The sequence below is a fragment of the Acomys russatus genome, chromosome 2 (assembly GCF_903995435.1).
Source record: "Acomys russatus chromosome 2, mAcoRus1.1, whole genome shotgun sequence".
Lineage (NCBI taxonomy): Eukaryota > Metazoa > Chordata > Mammalia > Rodentia > Muridae > Acomys > Acomys russatus.
In genome coordinates this window covers 57689721-57703992 of record NC_067138.1, presented here as the reverse complement: position 1 = coordinate 57703992, position 14272 = coordinate 57689721, and the positions used below count along the sequence as shown (strand labels likewise).

At 46.5% G+C, this 14272-nt stretch overlaps 1 protein-coding gene and 1 non-coding gene across 2 annotated transcripts in view; one reads left to right on the top strand and one right to left on the bottom strand.

Moving 5' to 3' along the window:
- Nucleotides 1-14272, top strand: part of Gabbr2 (gamma-aminobutyric acid type B receptor subunit 2) — a 330548-nt gene that overhangs the window by 139094 nt on the left and 177182 nt on the right. The window contains exon 3 of the mRNA XM_051161797.1: nucleotides 8344-8514. Coding sequence (XP_051017754.1) covers nucleotides 8344-8514 — 171 coding nt within the window. The remainder of the gene's footprint in view (nucleotides 1-8343; nucleotides 8515-14272) is intronic.
- LOC127207551 (U7 small nuclear RNA) lies at nucleotides 3560-3620 on the bottom strand. The gene has a single exon (XR_007832928.1). It is a non-coding gene; the product is annotated as a U7 small nuclear RNA (small nuclear RNA).

The window sequence follows — 14272 nt, the reverse complement described above, 5'->3', positions numbered from 1 at the left end:
GAGAGAGAGAGCGAGGAGAGGAGACACACACACCAGAGAGAGAGAGAGAGAGAGAGCGAGAGAGAGAGAGGAGACACACACAGAGAGAGAGAGAGAGAGAGAGAGAGAGAGAGAGAGAGAGGAGACACACACACACACACACACACAGAGAGAGAGAGAGAGAGAGAGAGGAGACACACACACACACACAGAGAGAGAGAGAGAGAGAGAGAGAGAGAGAGGAGACACACACACAGAGAGAGAGAGAGAGAGGAGACACAGAGGGAGAGAGAGAGAGAGAGGGAGAGAGAGAGAGACATGCTAGCACCACAGTTGGGGGACTTCTTGTTGCTATTCTAGCCATTAGAAAGCACCACTAAGTACAGTGTAGTTAGATTGGATTACGGAAAATACCAGACTTGGTCTCATAAAGGAATGATTTTCCCTGAAGATCAGCACAGGCTTCCTCTCCTTCCTCTGATCTGAGTTAGAGATCTCTCACGTGGTCAGGAAACTGGAAACTGGCATCTTTACCTCAAGCTGTCCATCACTGGGGCAACATTCTTCCATGTCCTTCTAAACTCAAACAGATAATAAATTCCTAGAAAAGAGATGGAGAGAGAGAGAGAGAGAGAGAGAGAGAGAGAGAGAGAGAGAGAGAGAGAGAGAGAGAGAAAGTGTGTGTACCAGAAGTGCAGTGCATTCTAGGATATGAGATTTTTTTTTTATGGTCAGGAAAGAAGCAGCCTTGCAGCAGTGCATCATGGGAACTTATCCTATGTTGATCCAGAGTAATAGAAAATCAGGTCCAGAGGTCAGGCAGTGATGCCACCTGGCTTTTGTAGACTAGCATGAGCACCAATTAGACACCCCAAACTGCTCATATCCTTACCCTTAAGGTTTCTAAGGAATATTCCCAGGACCTCGATTTGCTGTCTCTTCTAATGAGCTGAATTTGGAAAGCAAGGCCCTGCTTTAGGGTGGACGCCAAAAGGACCTCTGAAAAGGTGCTTCAGAAAAAGCAAAATCCCTTCCTCAAAAAAAAAAAAAAAAAAGGTCCATTTCTGAAAATGACCTAAAGGATACAGAAGAAAACTGTAGAACGTTGCTTGCTATCCTCAGTCATACTCCAAATACACACAGCATCCTCCTGCCAAGCACAGCGTCCCGGAAATAGAGAGCTTAAGATGAGAGTGGGGAAGGAAGGGGCGTGACTATAAAAAATTGATAGGAAACTAGAAATATCAATAACACAATAAAAATGTGTTGGTCGATAAAGCTTTAAGCTAAGGTCCTGTGTGGCCAGCATGTGTCTGTATAGCCTGTCTGTCACACTACAGCCTGAGGCTGCAGAGTCCAACCAAGTCTCTGAAATACTAAGACAAATAAAGAAGTCAAATAATACCACGTATTGGCTGGGTTGCGAGGAAGTGAGAGCCTATGCCCCACTGAGGACTGTGGCTCATCCAGTACCAGAAAATAGTCAAAGTTAATTTGCACACACCCTGTAATAAGACTATAGGATAAGTCAGTTGGCACTTGGGAGGCTGGCGAGAGAGGATCAGGAGTTTAAAGCCAGTGTTATTCTCTCTTACTAACAGATAAACAATATACAGATAGAATAAAAAAGATGTTCTTCTACCATGCAGAGGGCAAGGACCAAGAAATCACAAGAGAAAAAAGAACAAACAAGGATTTAGAAAATAAAAAGATAGTGCAGATGGTCAGGTATTCCAGAGAAGAGACAGAGATGTAGATAAATATTATATAAGGGGCACATATAATGGGACATTATTCTAATATATATGTGTGTGTGTATATATATGTATATATAGTGTATATGTATATATATACATAGTGTAATATTGCACAAAAAATCTAGTATATAAATAAAAATGTACTATATTATATTCAATGTAAAGTGTTTAAAATATAGTATATTTATCTTATATTTATTCATTTTGAGTTAGAAGACTTAAATGTATAAATTGAAGGATATCTTATATTGCAAACCAAACTGAGAATACCACACCCAGATCTATACTGGCAAGCTTTTTTTTTTTTTTTTTAAATTCCAAGAACAAAGAAAAACAATCTTTCAGGTACACAGGCAAAGAAAACCGGGCACCTGCAAATGAAGAGTGGCCACGTTTGTCCCCAATTGCTTCTCTGCATCCTTTCACACCTTCACAGTGAAGTCATAGCCCACAAATTTTATACCCAGCTGTTTAGCTTTGTGTCAATAGAGGACCAGGCCAGCTCGGCAAGTTCACAACATCATCCTTTCTTCAGGATATCAAAAAGTGCTCCTTCAGGCTGACACCTAGAGCAGGATAAATTTATACAACCAGAACAGCAATAAAGACAAAGCTGTACTCTAAAGGGAACCACAGAAAACATAAAAAGAGCAAGAGAGCCAATGAGACAAGAAATACAAGATCGAGTGTGTATTACAGTAATATGTTTGTATGTTTAAACATCTAGCCATGTAGTGCTTCCCAGAAGCTTCTACCTGTCTCTCTCTCTCTCTCTTTCTCTATCTATCTATCTGTCTGTCTGTCTGTCTGTCTATCTTATATCCATGTAATATACATAGATAGATGTAATAAACTTGATACAGTATAAATAGAAGGAGGCTCGAAGCTATGATAGGCAGATGTGAGCGATAAGTTGATGGGGCAATGCTATTATTGTCAAGCAAGACACAGCTCAAAAGCAGTAAATGGCAAAGGTTTCCTCTATCCTCATAAATATTTCAGTCCTCGGTGCAATCCGTGAATATCTATTGAGTACCTGCTGTTCACACTAGGCAAGGCTATGCATGGCTGAAAAATAAAGACACAATTGTGATGAACGTTTATGTTCAAAACAACATAAATTCAAAGCCAACAGAGCTAAACCTGCTGAAATGCACGAGTTGGCCGGAGACAATAGAGAGACATGTAACAACCTCGCCGCAGCCTTTGATAGACCAAGTAAACCAAGGCGCAAAGCACACAAGAGTAACGTAATTAGGCGGTTGTATCTATTATGCATTAGTAGTCTAATAAAGAATTCTGTAGCTTACATCTGGAGATTGAATCATTTTCCCGGCCTCTGAGGGACTTTTACAAAAGTTGATTCTATAAAAGGCCACCAAACCAGATTTGCACACATTCCCAAAGCAGGTACTGTATGGGCCAAAGTCTCAAAACAATTGCACTGAAACTAGATGAAACAAAACTGTAAGTTAAAATTTTAAATCCTCTCTTCAGTAAGTCTGTGGTTTGGGATCAGCCGAAGCTTCCATCATAGTTTGTTCAGAAACTAATTTGCTTGTGTGAAATAAGTCAGGGCGCCCAGAAGTGTAGGTCTTGAAATCAGGGTGCTAATGCCACAAGTCCCACTATCGCCAGATGTTGGGGAAGGCTGGGATCACCCAGAAGCAGATGGACAGCATCAAGCCAAAAATGAGCACTGGTACCGAGAGTCCTTGGGACCTGAGTCCCAGTTATGCTTCAATTTTTCCCTTGGCTTTGATGGCTGCCTCAGAATTGCATTATTTCTGGAAAGCAGTCGGTTTATCACCTCCCCCCTTGGGAGGGGTTTTCCGACAAAGTCAGAAAACCTGCTAGACAAATTCAAAAAGAGCTGTAACACTTAGCAGTCAGTTTATTAAAGACCATGGTACTGGGACTACCAGGAGTTTTCAGTCCTCTCTGGGCATCCTTTTTCCATGGCTAGTTTTTTTTTTTTTTTAGGTTTATCTATTTATTTTTAAATTTTATATATATGAGTGTTTTGCTAGCATGCATGTTGGTACCCAATATGCATGTAGTACCTATGGAGATCAGAGGAGGGCGTCAGAACTCTGGAACCAGCGTTACAAACAGTTGTGAACCTCCATGTGGGTTCTGGGAATACAATCCCTCTGCAAGAGCAACAAGTGCTCTTAACCACTGAGCCATCTTGCCAACAACACACTCATCCCCCAAACCCAGCAAGGCCTCTCTGCCAAGAGGGTCTGATTTGGTCGGTTTGAACCAAGTTACTCAATGTACAGCCAAGATAAAGAGCTGCAAAGGTGACTTCCCGGACTTTCTCAGTTCTAGAATTCTGTGGTCCTATGAGACAACTACAGCCTTCCCATGGAAGAAAGTTTTAGGAGACCAAAGGCCGAGAAACAGTAAAGCAATCCAATCAGAGTATGTATTATCTCAAATGGTGCAGAAAATGCCCATGCCAGTTATTATTTTGCACCCAACATGATTTAGACCTGGGGCATATATTGTACTCCAAGCCCATTGTAAACACAATGGGCCATTTAGTCACTGAACAGTAACCACTGTAATTACCTACAGGGCAAACATATGAGATTGTTCGAGCAACAATTAATTGTGGACCTGGAACTAATAGGACACTAACAGGAAAGCATCAGCTAGAGCACAAAGCAGAGATGACACCAGAAAACTGGCATTTCCCAAAGTACCTTAGATAAGCATGTGGGGGATGCGGTGGGCATCCATAATGTCCCAGGGCCCGAGACAGTCACTCCCAAGCTTCTCTACTAGCCTCTTAACTGGTCAGCGGAGGAGGCTTACCAAGGTGTTCTAATCGTAACAGAAAAGTCGTGAGCACCACATTAGACGAGACTGGACACAGCTGCCGTTTCTTGGGTTCCCTGTGGGTCCCATGCATCAGTGTGTCACTTGGAAGCAGGTGTACGAACCTTGTTTGGATTGTCAGGAGCTCTTTGTGAATCTGATAAAAAGCCATGGATTCTTGTTTTGTCATTGTTTTTCAGGAAAAGTGTGTGTATATCTATGTGTACTGAAATATGCAAATCTTTCCTGCACTGTTCAGAAGGTACCATGCACAGCAGGTTCCCTCTGTCCTCAGTGCATAGTCCAGCCACTGCGTGTCTAGCCTCCCAAGCCAGGGATCTCACTGTTTCTGATGCCTGGCATCGCAATAGGGGCAGCCCGGAGTGAGAAGATGCTTCCATGTGTCTAGCTAGAATCTCCCTCCATATAGATTCTCCCCTCTGGTCCTGAGGCTAGCCACAATTGTTTAAATAGCCCATACGTCCTTTACTCAGATCAATCTTGGGCACCTTCAGAGACTGTTTTAGTTAGGGTTTCTCTTGCTGTGAAGAGACACCATGACCACAACAACTCTCACAAAAGAAAGCGTCTCGCTGGGGCTGGCTTATAGTTTAAAGGTTTGGTCCATAGTCATCATGGTAACATCCAGGCAGACGTGATGCTGGTGCTGGAGAGGTAGCTCAGAGTTCTGCATCTAGATCAGCAAGCAGCAGAAAGATAGAGAGACACCGGCCCTGGCTTAAGCTTCTGAAACCTCAAAGCCCACCCCCAGTAACACACTTCCTCCAACAAGGACAAACTTACACCAGCAAGAGCCATACCACCTAATAGTGCCACCACCTGGTGACCAACCATTCAAATCTATGAGCCTATTGGGATGTCAGTATTCAAACCAGCACAAAGACCTCAGAAGTTGGTTTACCCAGGGGCTGCCTAACTCCACAAAGAGACTGTTGAGTTCCTGAATGGTCAGCTCCAATGGATAGGGGATACGGGGGCTGCAGGCTGGATATAGGACATCCAGGGGCCTTAGGGAGTAGCTCTGTGCCCTCTGATCCAACCTAGAGAGGACAGATCTCTACTGCTTGTCCTGGAGCCCTGGGGGAGAGCTGGTAAATGCAGCAATAAAGACTTTACATCATGGCTCAAGGGTCCTGGTTGTTGTCCCTTGGGGAGATGGACTGGGTTCACATATATCAGCATTAGTGCTACTGCTGCAGCATACAAAGGCTCAGGGGAGAGTATAGGCGCAAGCAAGCAAACAAGCTGCAAAGGAAGCGGGGGAGGGAGGGAGGATCCAGAGAGAAATTCTTTTCCAAATAGCACAGAAAATATGAAAAAATAAAGGGGGCACAGGAGAAGAATTTCAATCATGGCTCAAAATTTTTTTCTTTAAAAAAAATTTAGTACATTTGTGTATGTGTGCATGAGTGCATGGTGTGTGTGTGTACATGCGTGCATGGTGTGTGTGTGTGTGCGCGCGCGCGCACACGCGCGCGCATGTGCATGTAAGCACATGTATGTGGAGGACTAGGAGCCGATTCTCTTCTATCATGTGGGTCCTAGGGATCCAATTTTGTCCAGCTTGGTGGCAAACGCCTCTATTCACTCAGCCATCTCACTGGCCCCCAAACCCTTTTCTACATGGTAAAAAACTAAGAATGACCCTAAGGACAAAGCACAAACTGTTAGTAAACAGAAAATTACAAACCTCGATCACTTCCTTGATGTAGAAGATCATTTTAAAAATTATTTTATTAATTTATACATATTACATCTAAATTGTTATCCCATCCCTTGTATCCTCCCATTCCTCCCTCCCTCCCATTTCCCCCTTACTCCCCTCCCCTATGACTGTGACTGAGGGGGACCTCCTCCCCCTGTATATGCTCATAGGATATCAAGTCTCTTCTTGGTAGCCTGCTATCCTTCCTCTGATTTTTACAGACAAACAAGGAAGACTGAGAGACAAGTTGGAAAGGGACAAAGGACAGCAGCCATTTCCATGCAGAGAGGAACTGCAAATTGCTCTCAGACTTTGGAAGAGACTCAACCTCCCATCCCTGGGAGATAAATGCAAAGGAGAAGTGGGAGAAGTGCAGCCAGATGCTGCTTTCCCGTCCTCTCTCTGCAAGGATCAAAAAGGTTGACTACCTTCTGTGGACCGGGCTGAGCGAAGGAGCGCGGAGATCAGAGGGAGCGTTAGGAAGTGGTGACATTTAAGCTGGACAGATAATTAAAATCCAATTTAACAACTTACTGGCACTTAAAAGAAAATGAATAATAAAGGAAAGGATGGACAGATCCAACTACCGGGTGTAAATTAAAATACCATGTGTAAGGACAAACAGCGTGAGGTTTGCGGCAGCCATGACAGCCTGAATTTGAAGGCTATCCATTTTTAAATGTCTCCTTTAGATTCAATCAAAAAGCACCAGAGTCCCACTCAGAGATGAAGGCATGCACTTCCTAAAATAGGAGCCACTCCTTAGGAACCGCACATAGGAAGAGGCTCGGCAGTATATGTAACCGTGGATGTAACAGGATCCCATTTCTGTGACAGCTCATTATAAAATTACATAGAAAAATGGTGTGTATTCTCTGTTGACAAGATCGAACCTTTAATTATCTCTTACTAGCACATATGCAAAGTAGATGGAATCTTTGAAAGTTTGCAGCTTTTTTTTTTTAAGACAGAATCTCATGTAGTCCAGGATGGCCTTAGAGTCATTACGTAGCTGAGGATAGCTTTGAACTTCTGATCCCTCACCTTTTGTGTGCTGGGATGCAGGCACACTGCCATTTATACATTGCCAGGGATGGAACCCACAGCTTCACAGGTGCTAGAATACTTATCCTACCAGTTTTGCCACATGCCCAGATCTTTACCTGAAAACATTTACATCACAGACTGTCTGGTGGAAATATAGAGGGGAAATGCTGTGCACCAAGACGCCCATGTGACAATGACCACAAATGTGGCAAACAACATGGAAAGTTAAACAAGTTTAATGACGTCGCCAAAGGAAAGAAGACTTAAAAAAAAAAAACTGGTGTGTTCATATGCTGATAATAAATGCTATAAAGAATTTCAGACTGAAGTTGGGCATGGGGTGCATGCTTTTAATCCCAGCACTCGGGAGGTGGAGGCTGGTGGATCTCTGTAAATTCCAGGCCAGACTGGTCTACACATCAAGTCCAGGATAGCCAGGGATACACAGAGAAATTCTGTCTCAAAAAAACAAAAAACAAACAAAAAACAAAAACAAAAAAACAAACCAAAACAAAAAAGAACAAAGAATTTCAGACTGGAAGGTTCCTTGTTTACATGGGAAACAGTTCATTTGTTTTGTTTGAGACAGGGTTTCTCTGTGTAGCCTTGGCTGTCCTGGACTCCCTTTGTAGAGCAGGCTGGCCTTGAACTCACAGCGATCCGTCTGCCTCTGCCTCCCGAGTGCTGGGATTAAAGGCGTGCGCCACTACGCCCGGCAGAAACATTCTTTGGGGAGCTGGTCCATCCGACCCCTTCTTATCTTACATTCTTTTCAACCTATCTTTAAGACTGCTCTTGCAGATGACCAGAGTTCCGTTCCCAGTGCTCAGCTGCCTGCTCCAAGGCATCTGATGCCCTCTTCCGGCCTCCTCGGGCACCTGCACCCACATGTACACCTACGCAAAGATACACACTATTTACATAATTAAATAAAACAATTTGGCCCAAGAGAGAAATGGAAAGATTGGGTGCAAGGCCCCAATAAAATGTGTCCTCTCATTTTCTCAGCTCTCCTTCGCTGCCACCACGCCTGTTCTTGCGGATAAGAAGAAGTATCCATATTTCTTCCGGACCGTGCCCTCAGACAACGCGGTGAACCCAGCCATCCTGAAGCTGCTGAAGCACTTCCGCTGGCGGCGCGTGGGCACACTCACGCAGGACGTGCAGCGCTTCTCTGAGGTACGCCCTGCCCTCGATTTAAATGGGGTTCACTATGACATTTCCACACATATGTGTCATTTTATCTAGCTCCAATAACCTTCCCACCCCTCCTTCCATCACCTTCTGCTCCCAAACTGCCCGCTTAGTTTGTCTCACCCCTTCTTGCTCTCTTGCTCTCCCTCTCCCAACTTGGCTTCCACCGCCTGCCCGATTCCACAAAGCCCTTTCTGAGGCTCTCCCCAGCCTAGAAAGGCCCCCTCACTGCTCTGAGCTGTCGCAATGCCTCCCTGTGCGCCTGTGAACTGTAAAGCCCTGCAAGAAAGGAATTGGAAGTGCCTGAGAAAGGAGTGTTTGGCGGTGATCTGAGCCAGGAGTGTGTTCCCACACAAGCCCCTCAGGGAGACCCAAAAGGGTCCTGACCTCCAGTGGGATCCACTCTCTGCCAATCCCTGACCAGGCTCTCGTTGGCAGGTTCCTTTATAGAGCGGAGACAGGGCTCCCAGTGAGTGAGAAACCCTGCTGCGGTTCAGGGGTGCCTGCTCAAATAGTATCATTGTCGGCAGTGAGCGCATAAAAAGTCCTAGAGACACCTCCCAGTCTCTTTATTGTGTAGAAGGGGACACTGGGGCCCACAGCAAGGAAAGGGCCATGTTCAAGGTCTCAAAGGATTTCCACAGTGACAAAAGGTTCAGACCAGGACGGGAGCCAGATCTGTGGCCCAGGGGTACAGTGCTTGCCCGGCATGCATGAAGCCCCAGATTCCACACCAGAACCTCATAAACCAGGTGACACACACCTGTAATCCCAGCACCAGGAAGGTGTAAAGCCATCCTCTGCTATACAGCTAAGTCTGAGCTTGCCTGGGATGCATAAAAACGGAAGGAAAAAAAGAAATGTAAACTGAAGAGAGAAGAGGAAAAGGGCCGAGTTACCAAGTCCTGACACCCAGTCCACATATCGCTTCTTTTGCAGCCGTGACTTCCTGGAGTCAGGTGGGAACCTCTGGTAGCAAGCCTCCAAGGTCTGAAACCCACGAAGCTTGCTCTAAAGCAGTGGTCCTCAGCCTTCCTCATGTTCTGGCCCTTTAACACAATCCCTCCTGTTGTGGTGATTCCCCCAACCACAACATTAATTTTGTTGCTACTTGACAACTGTAATTTTGCTACTGTTGTGAGTCATAATGTAAATATCTGTATTTTCTGATGGTCTTAGGTGACCCCTGTGAAAGGGTCGTTTGAGAACCCCAAAAGGGGTCGCGAGCGACAAGTTGAGAACAGCTTGTCTAAAGAGTGCAAAATTCAGCCTGGCTGTCCCAGTAAGTGCTTTGATGATCCCCAAGCTCTCTCTCAGCCTAGCTACTTTCACCTCCATCATCACACACCATCAGCTCTTCCCTCCCTCCCAAGGAACCTGCCCTATAGGGTGAGGTGCTGGTTCCCAAACTGTAGATGAGGAAGCTTAGGCTGGCAGAGGACAGATGGCTTTGCCTGGTGCTGGTCACTGTTTTTTTTTCTATGATACTGTCCTTCCTAGTGACACTGTCCTCCCTGAAATCAGGTGCTGGCAGTTTGGTGCCATATCGCCGACCCCACACAGCTGTGTGAAGACTGTCTGCTGGGGTCTCGGCATCTCAGTGGGAAGGCTCCTTTCCAGGACACAGGATGTGGCTCGGTGACATTGCTGTCAAGGACCCTTCTCCATTAAAACTCCCAGCCCAGCTGACTCTGCTCTGCCTGAGAACCTTGGCGTCCTCTCCAGGTGTCTGGGCTGCACCCCTGGAGTGCAGTCGCTGGACCTTGGCCAGGGGCTAACAGCTTCTCAGGAGTGTAGAGGAAACTGGATTCCTTTTATGGAAGCAGTCGACTGGCCGTATCAAGCACTTCTGTTCCGTTCTGAAGAGGTGCACTGGAAGGGACCTAAAGGGAAAGCCAGCCTGAGGTTGGAAGGAGGGGCATAATCCCGGAGTTCATCACTGTGACACTGGCACTACGGACCAGGAGAAGGCTGGAAGCCATTCCAACTGTGGCACCAACTCTTCCTGCAAGCCCACAGTTCTCATCATGTGACCACGTGCCTTGGGAAGATCTGCACAAACACCTAATTAGCACAGAAGGGACAGAGTAAGGATACCACTAAAGCCCAACTGGCCAGCCAGTGAGTGTACTTCGGGCTACTTCTAAGGCTATAGGTGAGGGGTTACCTATAGGAGCAGAAACACCCGAAGGCAGCTGCAGTCACCAAAACCCACTACAGCATAGGTGGCAGCTCAACAATGCTGCGAACCTGGAGCACACTGCAGCTTAATAGGTCAGAGTGTCTTTTCCAGGGAGCTCAAATGGCCTGAACCTTTTCTAGACAGGTCTGATGGTCATTGCTCAATAGTCCTTATTTCTTATATAAGCCGGGGGTGGGAGGTTCCCCAGTGAGTCTGTTCAGTTTTAGGGACTTCCTGAGTCTTTTAAGTTGTTGGCTTTCTGATCTTAAAGAGATTCTCAGCAGGGTGAAATGTCCTGCCTCTCTTTAGGATATCCTGTATCTTAAGATTTCCTCTAAGATGGAATGTTTAACCTTAGAGGAAACAACCACACAACAATCACCCTGAGTCAAGGCTGGCCCCTAGGCCGCTCCAGATCTGGCTCAGACAAGTGAATCTCTAGGGCCAGCTTTACCGGTTGTGAGCCCTTCTCAGCTTACTCGTGTGTGTGTGTGTGTGTGTGTGTGTGTGTGTGTGTGTGTGTGTGTGTGTGTGTGTGTCAGACCTACGAATGTGGCTGAGACAAGAAAAGATTTGTGGCTAGAAAGACTAAGTGTGCTGCAGCCAAGCCCTCTCCAGATTAGAAACTGTAAAACCAGAAAAGGAATGACTCAATACCAGGCGGACTCATCTGTAAGCCTGGCTTTGCGGGGAATGCTACGGCTCTACATGCTTGCTTCAACTGACAGAGGCAAGCTTTCCCTGTGTGGGAGACAGAGGTATAGACATCAAGATGAAACTGAAAGACACACACACACACACACACACACACACACACACACATACACATATAGGTGATGCTCATCCAGCGGTCATTCACTGCCCCAGGAATTCAGGAGGCAAACTCTGGGGACACACGTCTATTCACACAAAGAATGACAATGTGGCCACACTGTGTGCCAGACCCGGGGCTCATAGACATGGTCCTGGAGTTATCAGCTGTCAGGCTTTCTGTACTGCTTCTTAGTTCTTGCTCTCATTACAATCATCTGAGGATCTCCCTCTGCGTCTGTCTGTCTGTCTGTCTGTCTGTCTGTCTCTCTCTCTCTCTCTCTCTCTCTCTCTCTCTCTCTCTCTCTCTCTCTCTCTCGTGTGTGTGTGTGTGTGTGTGTGTGTGTGTCTGTGTCTGTGTCTGTGTCTGTGTCTGTCTGTCTGTGTTTCAAGGTATGTGTGTGTGTGCTCATGTATATGTGTGTGCACATGTCTGCATATGGAAGCCAGAGGTCAATGTCTGGTGTCTCACTCGCTCTCCACCTTGTGTTTTGAGACAGGGTCTCTTGCTAACCCTGGAGCTTACAGATTCAGCTGCTTGGCTGGCAGCAAGCCCAGGGATCCACTTGCTTCCCTTCAGAGGGGTGCAGGTACCCACCACTGCACCTGATGTTCTGCATGGGTGCTGGGGCCCTGAACTCAGGTCCTCAAGCTTGCATAGAAAGTACTCTACTGACTAAGCTAGCTGCTCTCCCCTGTTTTGTTTGGTTAGTTTGGTTGGTTGTTGGACATAGAGTCTCACTGTCCTCCATTCTCCAAATGCTGGGGTTTTAGGCACATTTTTTTTTAAGTCCAAGCTGATAGTTAGATGCCCTAAATTGGAATTTCCACTTTTAGAAGCTTTGCTGGAATGCAGCTTTCCAGCTAGACAGCCTCGCATTGCTAGTGACTGGGTGAGTGACGTTAGCCAACTGACACGATTCTGCTCCCATCACTCCAGACTCCCGCTTGTGCCCACTACAGTAGCCCCATCCTAAGCCTCTTGTGACTGCTAACTCATTGTCTCCACGTGACAGAAATGACTATCAATGCCACCTCAAACGTCAGAATCCTCTGTGAAGACAACCGAGCTGGGACAGATGACTGGGAAGTGGTTCTATCTGAGTATTTAGCTGGCGAAGGAAGAGTCTGTGGACTCTGATATCGGCACTCCCAGGGACACAGCCATGAGGGCCACACTTCGTTTTGTTTGTTTTATTTAAGTTTTTTTTTGTTTTGTTTTGAAGCAGTTTCAAGTAGAGAGGACCACACAAAGATGTCCTGTGTGTCTCCACCCCACACTCTTTACACAGCCTCCCCCATTGGCCACAGCCCTCCCCCCCCCACAGGGATATTACTACACCTGAGGATCTGACCCCAACTTATGTCCACCCAAAGCCCAGACACTGTTAGGGCTTAAGCCAGTGGCACACATTCTGTGTTTAGGCAAATCTGCATCGGCACGCATCTTTGGTTCTAATGTCACACAGGTCCTGTTTTTCCTGGCAGCACCAGGCATTGAACCTGGGGCTTTGTTCACACTAAGTGAGCACACAAATTATTTTCGCTGCCCCCAAAATGTTCTATCACTGGGCTAGCATGCATTCGCCTCTCCCGTGTCTGTTCTTGGTTTGGTAGCTCATTTCTGTTTAGTACTAATATCCCATTGTCTGGATATACCACAACTTACCCACTCATTACCAAAGGACATCTTGGTTACTTCCCAATGTGGGTAAGTAGGGGTAATCCAGCCATAGACACCAACATGTAGATTTTTGTGTGGACGTGATATTTTCAATGCCATTGAGTAAAGACCAGAGTTGACTGCTGGACCACACGGTAGGATTGTGTTTAGTTTTATGGGAAATTGCCTTCCAGTGTGACTGTGACACTGCATCTCTGCAGTGACAAGTAGCATTGCTCTGACTCTACATCTTCGCTGGCATCTGGTGGTACCAGTGCTCTGGGTTGGCCATTCTGAGAGGTGCACAGTGGCATCTCACCATCAAGGGTGACCTTTCCATACCAAAGATCTTCTTCAAGTGGCAGGGTACACCATGGCCCTGGATCTGCCCATGACAAGAATGTAGCCATCTGTGGAGTTTCCTTTTCAAAGCCCCTACCCTTTGAGGCCCCCCTGAGCCTTCCGGAACCTTCTCCAGGGCCAAGTGGCCATCTGCTCCACCACAGGGGTGGCAGGCCCCTCTGAAGTGCTGCTTGCTCTTCTAGAGAGCATCCTGGAACAAAGCTTGCAGCAGAGGACAGAAGGACCCCATGCACAGAAACCACAGGCCTCCCTTGTGAGAACCCCAACCCTTTCCTTCTCTTTAAGCAGGAACTAGACCCATAGCATGGGTAGCATAGCTCAGAAGACTCCAAGTGTCTTTTGGGAGTCCCTTGCCCTGGCAGAAGCACCCTCCCCACTTGTCCACACTCCCTTTCCTGTGCTCGGGTCACTTTTCCCTGCATGGGCTCTTAGCACAATGAGGAATAAGCTACTACCTGCCCACCTCATCACCCCCTCACCACTGACCACTCCTTCTCTGCGGCCCATCTTTGTTTGTGCTCCCCGCCTTGTGTAGGTTCAATGGGGGCTCCCATCAACGATTTCTGTTCAGTAAGTCAGATTTGGAGTGGCTGTCACTTCTTTCTTCTTCTGCCTCCACCAGGAATGGTGAGATAAGGATGGGTGATACAGAGGAATGCCCTCCGTGCATGTACCAACTCTGCCTCCTGCCCAAGTCACCAGGGCCATTGAGAAGATGGGAGGAG